The 15,721-nt window shown below is 51.3% G+C and overlaps 1 protein-coding gene across 6 annotated transcripts in view; it reads left to right on the top strand.

Annotated features, from left to right (window-relative positions):
- TNIP1 (TNFAIP3 interacting protein 1) overlaps positions 1-15,721 on the top strand; it is a 57,372-nt gene that overhangs the window by 15,838 nt on the left and 25,813 nt on the right. For 3 of the 6 annotated variants that reach the window (XM_054556084.2, XM_063724330.1, XM_054556085.2), the window contains exons 2-6: positions 6,334-6,505; positions 7,720-7,854; positions 9,263-9,348; positions 11,088-11,165; positions 14,493-14,684. In XM_054556084.2, coding sequence (XP_054412059.1) covers positions 6,370-6,505; positions 7,720-7,854; positions 9,263-9,348; positions 11,088-11,165; positions 14,493-14,684 — 627 coding nt within the window. In that variant the 5' untranslated portion in view covers positions 6,334-6,369. The remainder of the gene's footprint in view (positions 1-6,333; positions 6,506-7,719; positions 7,855-9,262; positions 9,349-11,087; positions 11,166-14,492; positions 14,685-15,721) is intronic. The other 3 variants (XM_054556086.2, XM_054556082.2, XM_054556083.2) reach the window with 1 other exon arrangement.

The following is a 15,721-nucleotide window of genomic DNA, read 5'->3' as shown; positions in this document are numbered from 1 at the left end:
AGGCCTATTGAGGGTTAAGATGTTCGCCCTAGTGTACCTGCCCCAGCTGTTATTATATGAGACTCTATGCCTGCAGCCTCATTGTTGCTCAGTTGATTGCAAGGATGGAGGAGTTAAGTCTGGGCTCCTTATTGGTGAGGATGCCAGGGTGGGGTCCTTGAATACACACTGTCTCAAGTACGTGCTGTGTCCTCACTCATGTGTGAACCTGACAGCCATCGGGAGAGCCCAGCCTGGTCCTTTTCTCTTTTAAATTAAAGACCTTATTTTTTATAGAGCAGTTTTAGGTTCACGGCAAAATTGAGAAGAAGGTACAGAGATTTTATATATACTGCGCCCCCCACCCCCAACAGGCATAGCTTCCCCCATTATCAACATCCTCCACCAGAGTGGTAGATTTTTTACAGTTGATGAATCTACATTAATACCACTGTCACCCGGGGTCCATGGTTTACATCAGGGTTCCCTCTTGGTGGTGTATGTTCTATGGGTTTGGACAGATGTGGAATGGCAGGTGTCCACCATAACGGTATTGAACAGAGTAGTTTCACTGCCCGAAAAATCCAACCCGGCCTTTGATGGATTGGATGGATTGGGTGGACCTGAGGCTGCAGTTTCCCCAGCCTGGAAATTGGTTGGGGAGGACTGGAGGTCATCATAACACAAATATGTGGACAGTTTTTTGTTTATGTGTGCAATGTGATATCATGGCATCTCACTTCCTTTCATCCTTGGGTGGAATTGGAGGATATTGCCCTTTACAGCAGAGGAAATGACACTCAGATTCCCAGTCGTTGGTGAGTGTGGCATCGTGGTTCAAGGGCTTCTTATAGCTACGTCTTCACTAGCTATGGTGTGTCCGGGCACCCTGCTTAACCACAGTTAAATGGTGATTTGCAGGTCACTAGAGAATAAGTGGAGGCCAGAACCTAGCTTACTGAGCTGACGGAAGAGCCTAAAATCCCATTAAAGGAGGGAACATACGGGGAAAGCCTTGGCCCTTAGATTAGCTGGGCACAGTTGTGGGGTTGCCTCAGCCTTTTATTAAGCACCTGCTGTGTGCCAAATGCTGAGCTAATTACTGTATACTCTTATTATTTTGGAAATCTTATTATAAAACAAAGATGTGTTTCTTGTTAAATCAGATAATCAGGAAGTATTGCCTAAAGTAGAAAGTGAGAATTCCCTTCCAACTATACACATATTGTTCCATTTAATTTCTTTGATCTTCTATCAGGTAGGTTCTATTATTACTCCTGCTTTACAGATGAGGCATCTGAGGCTCAGGAAAGGTGAGTGGCTGGTCCAGGGTCTCACAGCCCACAGGGTGGACAGAGCTGAGGCTAGTGCAGGTGAGGCCCCCTCTCAGGCCTCGTGTTTGCAGGGTTGGCCTTGAGCACTTTCCCTGTGTGGACCTTTCTTCCTGCCTCCAAGGCAGCGATGTTTCCATGGTGCCGGCTCCCTCTCTTTCCTCAGCTTGCTGCTAGCTCCTGAAGCTTGGGTCTTCTTGATCCTGAGGCCAGCTTTAGCCATCACCCAGTTTCTGTGTGGCCCATGCTCCTCCCCTTGCATGTGAGGGAATGAGCCCATGGTTCCATACACAGCAGAGTAGACACTAGAGTAGACCTCTCTGATGTTCTGTTCTGTGCCGTCTTTCCTGGAGACCCCTTCCCTATAGCCCCTCTGCCAGCCCACCTGCCAGCATCCCTGGCAGCCCTCGCCTCTGCTGGGGAGGTAGATGTTGGGCTCCATGACCTTCCACCTCCCTGTACCAAAGATTTGCTTACACTTTTCCCTCTGGGCCAGGGAGGGCATCACCTGCTCCAGGGTTGCAGGGATAGCTGGCCCTAGGATGCAGCCAGTGACCAAAGGCATTAAATTGGGCTGATTAAGTCCCCAAGCTGGACTTCAGTTTCCTTATCCATCAGGCAGGTATCAGCCCTGCCTTCTTCCCAGGGCTGTTGTGATAATCAGATGGAAAAACAATGCTTGGGACACTATGAAGTATTTTGCAAATGTTAGTGGCTATGCAAGTGAATATCATTTGGGGGGTCTGGGACCACCCGCCTACCCAGCCACCAGAACACGGCTAATGGCAAGATAATCTGACAGACCAAAGCATTGCAGTGCAAAAGCTAGAATGTAAATTTAATTCTGAATGTAGTCTTTATCACACCCCTCTCTTTCTGGGGTAAGGCTGAGAGTTGAGCCCTGGGGACTGCTGCCTCCCTGCCACCCACAAGTGCTTGCCTGCTAGTGGGTGGCTCCTTCGGTTTCAGCAGCATCACTTCCATCTTCACGCTCTGTGGTCGTTGCCTGACCTGCCGTCTGTCTGGGCCCCTTTCTGCCCCCAAACTGGGCCTTTCTGGTTCCGGCGGGCAGCCCCAGGGCCCCTCTGGGGCAGGCTGTGGAGGCCCCGCTGGCTGAGGTCTTGTTTTGGAAGAAAGTCTGCGCTGGCTGCTTCTATACCACCAGCTGTTTCTGGTTTGGGCAAGGGGGGCTGGAGTCCCACTGCTGGTGGAGCACCTGCTGATTTGTAGTTTGTGGAACCAGGCCAGGTGGAAAGAGACTCCGAGAAGATGTGGTGGGGGCCTGTGGTGTGCCATGGGATTGCTGGGCAGGAAGGGAAATGGAGGATGGGCTGTGGGCAGCCTGGAGGGAGAGCAGGGATCTTCTGGTCCCAACTCCATCCTGACTCCTTTGTGACCTTGGCCTTCCCTGCTCAGGGCCTTGCCTTGCTGCACTGCCTGTGCCGTGAGAATCAGATGAGCTCATGCCCAGGACTCCTGGGCTCTGAACTCCAGATACTGCCACATGGAGGGGAGTGGTCAGTGCTTCCTTTTCCCCTTTGAAAACATCCTCATGGTTTGTGGACAGCAGAGGGGAGTGCATGCCATCGTCATGTTCGAATGCAGCCCCTCATCCATTGAGTGTTTCTGGGTGCATCTCTCTCCCACCTGATAATGCAGGATTCGCCTCATTGCCCTTGGAGAGTCCCCTCCAGCTCTGTCATCCTGAGAATGAGTCCTCTCTCTAGGAGAAGTTATAAAAACCTCACTGATCAGAGGGAGAGTTCCCGTCTGCCCAGTGGTCATCCAGGGACTGCCGCTGACCATCTGGGCATGAGGTCAGCAGGACTTGGAAATTCCCTGTTTCCCTCTTTGTCTTTCTTTCCTCCAGAAGTCCAGGCCCTCCAGGGGCGGCTCCTCTGATCTCCAGAGAGGGTTTTCCCACAATAGGATATTTCTCCTGCGTCTCCTCTGCCCACTGCCTTTCTTTCTCCCCAAGCTCTGCCCTCTGAGGCTAAAGTAGGGGAGCATAGCTCTGTCTGCCCCCTTTTTGTTTCCCATGAACCCCTTTCCCTGTTGACTCCCCAGCGCCAAGAGAAACTGAGTGTTGCGTGTTTTGGAGGACGTGGGGTGGGTTTCAGTTCCCACATCCTGCATCCTGCTTTGTCCCTTCGCCTTACATCTGGGCCTCTCTGAGGGAGCATGGCTGGCCCAGACCGGATTCTAGAAGTGTCTGGGTGTCCAAGTGCGTCTGGTCAGTGGGTCAGGGTTAGGCTCTCTCTGGGATGTTGGACATGGCCTTGCAGGAGGCGGGGTCAGGGTCAAGGGCTTGTTCCCTTCAGTCTGACTTCTCTGAATTCAAGGTTTATCGAGGCCCTACTCTGGGCCACTCTGAAGATACCCTAGCACACAGGATGGACTTGCTCTCTGTCCTCATGCAGCCTCTAATCTATGGGACAAAGCAGACATTGAGTAAGAAATTCCCCATGCCTTCGTGTGGTGTTGACTGTGAGTTCCATTTAGGGTGCATGCATAGTGGTGGACAGGAACCAGGACACTGCTGCCCTTGTCATGCAAGGTGGCTCCAGGCCCCTTCTAGCCCTCTGTTTCACTGTTCTTGAACTCCAAGCAACTCTTAAGGAAGGCCCACCCTCCTGTGCTCCCGACAGGAATACAAAGATGTGCAAAGTATGCTCCTACCTCAGGAAGTTCCCAGCCAGATGGGTAATGCCCGCACCAGTCAGACACATGCTGTACCAGGTGGCAAGGCTCGTGAGGACAGAGGCAAACAGAGGGGAAGGACCTCCAACGTCTGCCAACATTTTTGAGTACTTTACTATGTGCCAGTTCCAGTGCTAAGTGCTGCCCCCACACTGTTTCTTAGTTCAGTGGAAATATCTGCGCTTTGTGCTATGCTGTAGAACATTGACCTTTCAGGTTAAAAACAAGTCACCCCTAAGCCAGGTGATGACTTGTGATGGGCGTGTGGGTAGCTGTCCTTTGCCTCTTGGGCTCAGTAGGGCGTGGGTACCTCCCACATGGTGTATTCATCTTGTATCTGTCAGTCTTTGGGAGAGGGGGTCCTGCTCATCAGAACTTTGTTTTTCTTTCTGGCCCATTCCATCCTATGGATGCTCTTGGAAAAGTCCATATTGATTCTCATGCTGCAGGGCAAGGGAAACTGCCCAGAGGTGACCTGATAGCGTGGTGCTGCCCTACAAACAGATTTGAACTCCCTGTCTGTCCCTCTGGCTCTGTGTCCTGGCTGTGTGAGTATGGTGGGGGTTAGAGTCACAGCAGGCAGGGCTGACTTTGCAACTTGGCTCTTATTGCTGGCCGGGTCATCGTGGCTGAGTTACTTAACCTCCCTGAGCCTCAGTTTCTCCCTTGTAAAATGCAGATGAGATTAGTATGCATGTTAGAGTTACTGTGCAGCTCCACCAAGATTGTATATCTGAAGTGTTTAATGCAGTGCCTGGCAAGGAGGTGATTCAAGCATGGTGGTGTTGCTGTTAATCCTTTCTCACTCTCATCTTTCATTTACCTTCTGGGAGCAGGGTGGTATGGTCATAGTCACCTGGCAGCGCCAAGGACCCATGGAGCATGGTGTGTGGACTTGGGAGGGTCTTTGAGGATTCCTGATGAAACAGTTTTTGTCTTGGGGGTGGTGACCTTGGGAGGAAGGTGCCGAGCTCCCAAACCCTTCTGAGGTCCCCAGTGAAGGCCTTGGGGGCCCTTTCATGCTGGAGAGCTATTTGGAGGGCTGGAGGCTGGCTCGGTGTTTCAGCCTTAGGGCCTCTGCCCTTACTGTTCTCTCTGCCAAGAATGTTCTTCCTTCAGATATCTTCATGGCTAGTTCCCTCACCTCTTTCAGGTCTTGGCTAAAATAGCTCCTTCTCCTTGGGGCCTTTTGTGCCAGCTCCATTTAAAATGAAATTCCTTGCCTCACCCTTCCCTGCTAAATTTTTATCCTAGACTTTTTGATCACTTGAAATACTGTGTTCCCCACCACTGTCCTCTGCTTTCATGGAGTTTAGACTATAAACTCCAAGAAGGATTTTTGTCTGTTTTGTTTGCTGATAATTCCTCAGCACCCAGACTGGTGCCTAGCACGGAGTCGATGCTCAATAAGTAATTGTTGAATGGATGAGTGGATGGACAGAGAGCTTCTCTATTAAGTCACAGAGCTAGGATTCTAAAATCACCTTTCCAACTGGTTTCAGTGACATAAAGCAGATGAAACTGAACAGATTACTAAAAAAATCTTGGTGCTCAAATAGACAGTGGTTTGATGAAATAGACAGTGGTTTGATGAAAAATTCTTCTGTTCCTTAGAACTGCAAGGGACAGACCGTACATGATATGAGACTCACGGAGGAGGGTGTTAGTGTATTAAATATTAGTCAGGGTGTTTTTTTCTTTTCTTTTTTTAAAGAAGATGATACACACATAAATGGAACTTTGGACTGGGTTGACTTGCTTATCCCTTAGGGTAAAAGCATTTCACTTTAAAGATTACTGAATTAACTTAAGACTTTCATTTCCCTCCCTCAGAGAGGGGAAGGGACTGCCCACAATCCCATAGTAAATTAATGCCTAGGCCATTAATTGAGTGTTTATTGGGCAAAATTCATAGCTAATACTGTGGTAGGCTCTGAGGATGCAATGATGGGTAAAACATATGGGATTCCTGTTCTTCTGGACCTCACAGACAGGACATGAACTCAGATTTTTTTTTTTTTTTTCCGAGTCCAGGTTCTTTCTTGTATCCCACATTGCACCCTACTGTTTATTTGGACTCCTGTTCCAAACAAGCCAACAGTGCATTGAGGCTGCTAAGAGAAACTGATGCCATTCTAAGGTTGTATTAATAGAGGCAGAGTGTCCAGATAAAAGGAGGTTACTGTCCTGCTTTACTATAATATGGTCAGACCAGCTTAAAGTGGGAGACTGCCTTCTGGGGCATTGACAGACTAGAGCTTCTCTGCAAAGGATGCCCCCATGGCCTGGCCAGCCTGTTGATATGCTGCTGTTGTCCTTACAGCCAGGCGGGCACCACGGCAGGGGCTGAGCTACCCTCATGGAAGGGAGAGGACCGTACCGGATCTACGACCCTGGGGGCAGCGTGCCCTCAGGAGAGGCATCCGCAGCTTTTGAGCGCCTAGTGAAGGAGAATTCCCGGCTGAAGGAAAAAATGCAAGGGATAAAGATGTTAGGTAAAGCAGACCCTGTCCCCTCCCTGCGAGCGCCCCTCCCTGCAGACTGTGATGCCAGTCCCTCTACTAGCAGTGGAGAATGAAGCTGGCAGATGCCTCTGCCCAAGTCATCCCCTGTCCCTCCTGGCCCAGCGCTGGCTCCTGCCTCACAGCTGTCTCTATGCACCATGTAGCATGGTGACAGTATTCCCAACCCTGATTCCTCAGCACCCTGAAACCAGGATGACAGGACTCAGGTCCAAGAGGGAGGTGTTGGCTAAGGGAGAGGGGGCTGGAAGTCCCAGTTAGTGGCCATGGAACTAGAATGGCCTCCTGTTTCTGGGTCACGAGAGATGGGGAGAGCCGGCATCACCAGGGCAACTGGGGCATGTGTTCCCAGGTGTTGGAGCAGGGAGCAGAGCTTGGCTTGAAGCAAGGAGGTGGTAGGTCCCTCAGTTCTCTTCTCCTGGCTCTTGCTCAAGCCGTCCCCACTTTAGAACAACCCCACCTCCCTCCACATGACCGATGGTCCCTGTGCATCAGCACCCAGTTGCTGTGCCCCCTTCTCCTTCAGGCAAGGCTTTCATTGATTTCCCCATCCAGAGGGGGCTCTCTTTCTTCCACACTCCTGAAACTCTTCCTTTGCCTTGCTGCGCCCTTCTCTAGTCTCAGGTTTTAGAGGGGAACATAGCTCCCTGATTTTTAAAATGCTTTCTCCTTGCTTGACAGATCCTTGCTTGGGATGGCCGACTGGGGAGGGAGGAGTGAAGTTTCCCCATCTCCGCTTGTAGGAGAAGGAAAATGGAGGCCTAGAGGGCTGGTTGGAATTATCCAAGGTCTCCGCCCTGCAGGCAGCTCTTTGCCCTGGTGGCTCAGGCTGTGGGTAGCCCATAGGGTGGGGAGCCTCTGGCTTTCTGTGGAGTCCCCTGGCTGGGTGTGAAGGGAGTGGGGCAGAAAGAGAATGCTGGGGGCGGGGGGAGCCGAGGAGTTTCTCATAGATGCCTTCCGCTCCTGTGTCCCCCGATTGCTGGGCCCTCTTCCTTGCTCTAGCCTGTTGCTTATGGTGGACCAGCATGGAGTTTGTCCCACTTGGCCCACAGAGCAATGGTGGGAGTGAAGTCCAGGGCCTGGAACCTTGGAAGCCAGGCAGCAGCAGGGTTAGGGGCCTGGGACGGGGAGAAGCAGCACACTGAGCTGAGTAAATGCTTTTGCTTCCTCTTCCCCAATAACTCTAGGGGAGCTTTTGGAAGAGTCCCAGATGGAAGCAACCAGGCTCCGGCAGAAGGCAGAGGAGCTAGTGAAGGACAACGAGCTGCTCCCACCACCTTCTCCCTCCTTGGGCTCCTTCGACCCCCTGGCTGAGCTCACAGGTATAAGAGGAGTCTGGGTACCTCTGACTCTCCCTGTACCCCAAACTGCTCAAATCCTTCACAGTGAACTCCCTTCTTATGCCAAAACCCACATTCTCTCGTTTATCCTTAGGTCACAGGCTACCCTTCCATTCATGTTTTGGCTGCCACATCCCCCAGAAGGTCAGATTTGGAAGGGACTTCGAAACAATCTTGTTAAAAATAGCCAATGACTCAGCACTCCTGAGGCCCCAGCAGACATGAGTAATAGATACAACAGTTGACTGCCTTGCAGTCCTGTGGCCTTGGGGTCTTTATCAGCATATTTAGTGAACAAATATTTAATGAGCAGCTACTGTGTGCCAGGCATCGCGCTCCAAGCAGCTACTCCCTGTCACTTGGAGCTGGCATATGAGTTGGAAGCTCCCTGGTTGTGCCCTGTGCGTCCGTTTTACAATTAGGGAAGCTGAGGCCCAGGGAAGAAGCTGGACTCGCCTGTTAGCCTGCTGCAGCATATTTCAGATGTAAGGTTACGTGTGCTGCCCGTTAAAGGAAAAGGTGACTGTAACTCAGAGTTGAAGTCCCATGTATGGTAGAGGCATTACCATGCGTACAGAGCATGCATTACTCTCGCATGTCTCCAAGTCCAGGGTAAGGTCTGGGACCAGGATGGAAATGATCCCCACCCCAGCTGGACTCAGATGCCTCCTGCTGCAGCTCTACCATATGGTGTCTGGCCCAGGCCAATGTGACAGCCTTCTATTGGCTGGTGGTTGCATTTGCTGAATGGACAAATGGAGGAAAGTGATGGTCTCAGAGTCCACTGTGCTGTAGTCAGTGGGCATTTCCAGCCTCTGCTTGTCTATTCAGCAATGTTCCTGAGTTCCTGATTGGTGCCAGGTCCACTCCCAGAGTGAGAAATGAGGCTACCTTCAAGGAGCTCCCTGCAGCAAGAACCGCAGGAAGTCAGGGAGGGAGGGCCAAGTCTCAGTCCTGAGTTTGCAGTTGCTGGCTATGTGGCTGTGGGCAAGTTGATGACCTTCCCAAGCCTCAGTGTCCTGACCTTTAAAATGGGGATATGGGGCTTTTATGAGAATGGCTGGGATAATAGATACATAAAGACTTTTCAAATTGTAAATCATTGTCTTTATTATTGAGGCATGTTCAGGGCAGCAAGGAGCAGCAGCCAACTTGGGATTTTCCCAGTAAGCCCAAGGAGCATGGTCTCTCTGCTCGGGCTCTGCCCCGTCACTCCAGGGCAGTCCATTTTCTCAGACTACCTGGCCCTGATGAGACCACCTCCCATTCTCCCATACTCGAGTGGGGAATCCTGTCTGAGAACCCCTTTGTCAAGGGCTGTCCTTGAGACGGTGGTACCTGGGCTTGTCCGCTTCCCAGTCAGTTCATCTGTGCTTTCTTGATTCTCCAGGAAAGGACTCGAATGTCACAGCACCTCCCACAGCCCCTGCATGCCCCAGTGACAAGCCAGCACCAGTCCAGAAGCCTCCATCCAGTGTAAGTTTTATTTGGAGTCATGGGTGGAGGTTGCCTGGATGGACCTCAAGGTCCTACTGACAGATACAAGAACATGAAGAAAGAGGGTTGAGGTCAAGAAACTGTTCCGACTTGCTGGGTGATATTGGGCAAGTCCATTGCAAGCTCTCTGGGGCCTCAGCCGCCCCATTTTGAAATGAAGGTCATAGTTAAAACTTACCAGGAAGACCCTGGTATGTACAAGGAATTCTTCTCACTTACTAAGTTGTATACTGTTAAGTATCACTGAGTGTGCACAGTGCTAGGAAAACAGACAGATGTGACATGGAGCTCACATTCTCAAAGAGGGCTCAGAAACTATCTTCTACAGGCTGGGCACAGTGGCTCATGCCTGTAATCCCAGCACTTGGGGAGGCTGAGGCAGGAGGATTGCTTGAACCCAGGAGTTTGAGACCAGCCTGGGCAGGATAGTGAGACTCCATCTCTCTAAGAAAAAAAAAGTAGTCAGGTGTGATGGTGTATGCCTGTGGTTCCAGCTACTTGGGAGGCTGGCTGAGGCAGAAGGGTCGCTTGAGCCCAGGAGGTCAAGGCTGCAGTGAGCCATGTTGATGCCACCACACTCCAGCCTGGGTGACAGTCAGACCCTCTCATTAAAAAAAAAAAAAAAAAAAAAGAAATCTACAGATTTGGCTAGAGAAGTTTTGCTTGGTATCCTACAAGGGATTGTATAGTTCAGCATCCTTATCCTACAGATCAGGTGCAGGGAAAGAAGGACCTGATTTGAGGTTACATGGGTAATGGGGAAAATGTAGATGGAGGAGGGAGACTTTCTAGGGCAGGGCCAAGAGCCAGAGGTGAGTTCTTGGTGGCCATGAGGGTCAGCTGGAAGCTGAGCACTGACTCCTCATCTATTCTGCCCCTTTCTGGGATGAAGGGAGGCTGCAGACCAAGTTCAACGGGACATGGAAATCCCAGATCCCAGAGCTAATGGCTGGTTCAGGTGGGCCATTGGTGTCTTGGTTGGTTGAATGACCAGTAATTCTACTTGGAATGATGGAAAGATGTGAAAAAATCTGGGATTCTTTGGCCACCCTGGATTTGGTTGAATCCTGAAAGAGTCTCCAAATTTGGTGAATCATCTCTGAGACTTTTCTCAGATAGTTCACTCCTCTGGGATCTCCAGGACTGGCTTGGGAAGGCCAGCACAGGACCGCGCTTGGTGGTGGCCATAACAGCTGCCATCTGTGTTCTGGGAAACTGATCAGAGACATCTGGGCCTAAGAGACAGCTCTGGGGCCATGGCAGGAATGCTGGATCTGCAGTCTTGGGTTCAGTCCCTGCTTTTGCATTAACCAACTGTATACTGTAGTTTCCTCATCTTTCCAAAGAGGATATAACCTTCTGACCCACTCCATGGGTCACTCTGAGAAATAATGGAGCTCATGAAAGCATTTAAAAAGTACACGGCCTTAAAAAATGCAATCCTACAGTGCTGCTGGTTCAAGGTCAGCTAGTCCCACATCTCCCTTCTACAAAAGAGGATTGGCCATCGAGGGGATATGACCTCACGTTATGCAGAGGGCTATGACAGGCTTGTCGAGAATCCTGCTTTGTGATCTCATGTGAGATGATATGTAACGGTCCCTGTGTACTCAAAGTGGGAAGAGATTTTCTCCCCCTTGCTGCTCTCAGCCGCAGGGCTGCAGAGGAGGGCTGAGCTGTTTTTCTCTCAGGCAGCACCTAACTTCCTTTCTGCACAGGGCACCTCCTCTGAATTTGAAGTGGTCACTCCTGAGGAGCAGAATTCACCAGAGAGCAGCAGCCATGCCAATGCAATGGTGAGTGGACGGGCAGGCCCCTGGGCTTGACCTGCTGCCCTCTTTGTGTCCTATCACTTGCTATCATGTGAGAGGCGCAGAACCTGTTCAGATCCCTTGGGTACCCTGGAGTCACTTGGGGATACACGAGGGGCAGGAGCAGGGGGTGCTTCTCGCTCACATATGCAAATTCCTGGGCTAGTGACTTCCCTGACTTGGGCCACATAGGCACCTGACCGTTGTGAAAGCCTGGGCTCTTCGCAAGCCCTGTTGCCTTCTGCCAGGGGCCAGGCACCTCCGCACACTATGACTCAGCCCTTTGGGTCTGGGGGCTTCCAACCCCGGGGGAGAAAGAAGGCTCAGGACGGCCCAGGGCCCTGTAAGACAGGTGATTTGCCCTTTGTGCGGACTCTTGGAGCACACAGGAAGGAGGTTCAACTTTCCACTTACACGCATGCACGCACGCACACACACACACACGCACATTCTCTCTCTCTCTCTCGTACAGCTCTGGAGCGTCTGCCCAGCATCCTCGTTCCACACCTTACAACACTGACTGCCTTTATCCTAACTACATTTCCTTCTGTTCTTTCTTAAAATGGCAGACTTATTGAAGAACCATTGTGAAAAGTCTGGAAGATTCTTTAAACGTCTTAAATTCCTACCTTCTCCATTCTCCCTTCCTTCCCACTTTTAAGTTTTTTTCTTTAATTGTTGTTATGCAAGCAATAGATGCTCTAGCCCTTCACTGATATATTGATCCCTGCTGCCTCCCTTCACAAAGGTTTGGCTGACAAATGTGCTTGTGTTCACTGGTTGCCCCATGTACCTGTCAGTGCCCAGTGCAAGGCCCCCTCAGGTGGTTGTCTAGCTAACTAGCATGCCTTCAGTGTTGAGAGGCTCACTACTGCCTCAGACGGCTCTGAGTATTGGAAAGGCTCTTTATGTTCTGTCTCCTGGAACCTTCTGTCCCCTTGTCCTGTTCTGTCCCTGAGGGCTCTGAGATGCTGGCCATGGAGGCAAGATCCCCTGCTCAGAAAGTATTTCACTCTGACTTTGGACCGATAACTTTAACTCACTTAGTAAGTTCCTCGTTAGCTCTACAGTGTGCCTGTCTCTGCTGAGCCACTTCAGCCAAGACAACACAGCCTCCCTGTGCTCTGAAGCTGGTAGTCTGGAGAAGTCGCAGGCATGGGAAGCATTGCATGAGCCTTAAATAGAGCAGCATCTGCCACCTCAGCTCCTTTGTGGGAAGAGGCAGTGGAGGAATGGATGCAGAGTTGGAACAGCAGCATTTCGTCTTGTTAGAATGTGGCACTGACGCCATTACACAGGTGTTCGGGGAATGCCAGGTTGTGGTTATAGTCATTGCCATTCCTCCAGAGTTCAGAGAAGTGGGAGGTCAGTGCAGCAGAGCACTGGATGGCGAGTCAGGAAACCTCAGTTCTCGTTATACCTCTGCCACTGACTTACTGGGCGACTTTGGGCAAGTTCCTCCTCCCCATAGCTTGGTTTCCCAGCCTGATCTCTGAGGCTCCCTGTAGCTCTGATGTCCTGTGATTCCCATAACTGTTTCTGGGAGGCTGCTGGAGGAGCTGAGCCATGGACAGCGTGGAAAGGATGAGCAGAACTTGCAGAGGCAGAGAGGACACATGGGGTGAAGCCTGCAGAGGCAGAGAGGACACATGGGGTGAAGCCTGCAGAGGCACCAGACCTGGTGTGTGTGGGTTCAGGCAGGGTAAAGTGGGGAGCCCAACTGGATGCTGCTGTAGATGGGACCTGTGGCTGTAGGGCCTTAGATGCCCAGCAGGGGAGCTGGGCCCAGTGCCGTCTGCAGTAGGGTAACACTGTAGGTCCTTGGGCGTGGAATTGGCGTAACAAAGGCAATGTCTTTGGTAGGAGTATTCCAGATAGACTAGAGAGAAAGAGTCAACTATCTGGCCCACGGTGTGCTTTATTTCTTATATACTGTACTAGTTTGGGACTTTCTGAAGTATCTAAAGCAGTGGTTCCTTAAACTGTTTTGAGTCTTGGGTCCTCAGAAGCTGATGAATGCTTGGACCATTCCCCAGAAGACATACGTGCAGGCCAGGCATGGTGGCTCACGCCTGTAATCTCAGTACTTTGGGAGGCCAAGGTGTGTGGATCACCTGAGGTCAGGAGTTCAAGACCAGCCTGGCCATTGTGGGGAAACCCCGTCTCTACTAAAAATACAAAAATTAGCCCGGTGTAGTGGTGCACTGCTGTAATCCCAGGTCCTCAGGAGCCTGAGGCAGGAGAATCGCTTGAACCCAGGAGGCAGAGGTTGCAGGACGTATATGCAGATGTCCCTTGGTAAACATGGGAGAGTGGTTCCAGAACTCCCTGAGGATACCAAAATCCGTGGATGCTCAAGTCCCTTATGTAAAATGGCGTACTAGTTCCCTATAACCTATGCACATCCTCCTATATACTTTAAATCATCTCTAGGTTACTTATGAAACCTAATACAATGTAAATGCTAAATTTTGTTATACTGTATTGTTTAGGGAATAATGACAAGAAAAAAATTCTGTACATGTTCAATACAGTTTTTTGCTTGTTTGTTTTGGGACGGAGTCTTGCTCTGTTGCCCAGGCTGAAGTGCTGTGGTGCGATCTCTGTTCACTGCAACCTCCGACTCCCTGGTTCAAACAGTTCTCCTGCCTCAGCCTCCCAAGTAGCTGGGATTACAGGCATGTGCCACCATGCCCAGCTAATTTTTGTATTTTTAGTAGAGACAGGGTTTCACCACTCAGGCCATCTTGATCTCCTGAGCTTGTGATCTGCCCGCTTAGCCTCCCAAAGTGGTGGGATTACAGGCATGAGCCATCGTGCCCGGCCAGTTTGTTTTTTTAGAAGATTTTTGATCTGCAGTTGGTTGAATCCATGGATGCGGAACCCATGGATATGGAGGGCTGACTGTACAGTGATGTCCCTTCTCTGGGCTTGTTGCTGTCAGGGGTCAATTCATCCTCCTAAGAACCCTGTGAGGTTGAAGGGAGGGAAGGATTGTGCAGACATTTGGTAGATGAGGATGCTGAGGTCCAGCAGACAAGTGACTTACTGTCAGGCACTCTGCAAGGCCCAGTGTGTGGGAGGATGGTGGCCCTGCTGCTGTGGAGCCGCCAGTGGCCTGTGAGTCCTGGGTCCTGCCCTGTGAGTCAGCCCCAGACAGGGAACCTGCATAACTGGAGAATTTCCCGGGGCTGAGCTGGGGTCACAGGGGGAAACTGAGTCATGAGAAATGAGGAAGCAGAGAGAGAATGGACTGGCTGCGCCTACTCAGGCCTTGGTGAAGAGTGGGCCGTGTGCCCTTTCCCTCTCCAGGCGCTGGGCCCCCTGCCCCATGAGGACGGCAACCTGATGCTGCACCTGCAGCGCCTGGAGACCACGCTGAGTGTGTGTGCTGAGGAGCCGGACCACAGCCAGCTTTTCACCCACCTGGGCCGCATGGCCCTGGAGTTCAACCGACTGGCATCCAAGGTGCACAAGAATGAGCAGCGCACCTCCATCCTGCAGGTGAGGCGTGTGGGGAGGGTGGCCCGAGACAGGCAGGTGTGCTTCCCCCCGAGCTCTTCCCGCCTTCCTGCTCCTGGGAATCCACTGGTACCATGGGGACTTCTGAAGGCTGTGTTGTGGGCAGACTTCGGGCTTTTTGTTCAGGGTGATGAACAGGGTAAGGAAGTTGTGGGGAAGGATGAGGAAGAGGAAGGAAATGGGGAAATACGGGATGGGCAATGCGAGTGTCATGGTTGGGGATACCCCCAGCAGTCCTGCCTTTATTTCTCATGTGCAGGGTTGGGGGATGGGAAGGGAGGGAACAAAGGTCAGCTCCTTTCATAATGCCTCTTTCCCCCCAGGGTAGGCACCCTCATTATCACCACTTCACAGGTGGGGAAGCAGCCCTTTTTTTGCCCAAGGTCACCCAGCTGGTAAATGGTGAAGTTGGGATTGGAACCTCGATCTCTCTCTTGCATTCCAAAGCCCATACTCTTGACCACCATCCCAACCTGCCTCCCCTATCGAATTGCTTTTGAAAGCCTCCCTGTGCTGTGGGGAATGGCCAGATTTCCTTGCTAGGCCAGGCCAGACCTTGGAGTTATATGGTCCTTGGTTCCAGTAGTGACCCTTTATTGCTGTATGACCTTGGAAAAGTCACTTATCCTCTCTGTCCCCCAGTGTTCCTATCAGTAACATGAGCTAGGAGTGCCTCCATGGTTAGATTGCTGCATTAAATGAGGCCATGTACATGAAGCACCCAGTGCAGTCCAGAACCTAGTCCATGCTGGAAGAGAGGTCCCCATTCGGAGCTCATGACAGGCATCCGCACTGGGCAGGAGGTCTTAGCCTTGCGGGCTTTGGCAGCGGGGAAGTGTTCAGTTATAATTAGTGACCATTCTAAAGATGGCAAAACGGAGGCTTCTGAGGGACTGCTCGTGATCTAAGTACCCGCCACCTTAGTGACAGAGCCATGACTTGAAGCCTCTTTACTCCCTGCAGAGTCTCCTACCAGGCCAGTCTCTGGTCTGTGGTCTCATTCATGTCAGCAGGCACTC

This window comes from Pongo abelii, chromosome 4 (genome assembly GCF_028885655.2).
Source record: "Pongo abelii isolate AG06213 chromosome 4, NHGRI_mPonAbe1-v2.0_pri, whole genome shotgun sequence".
Taxonomy (NCBI): domain Eukaryota; kingdom Metazoa; phylum Chordata; class Mammalia; order Primates; family Hominidae; genus Pongo; species Pongo abelii.
This window is presented reverse-complemented; position numbering and strand designations above follow the sequence as displayed.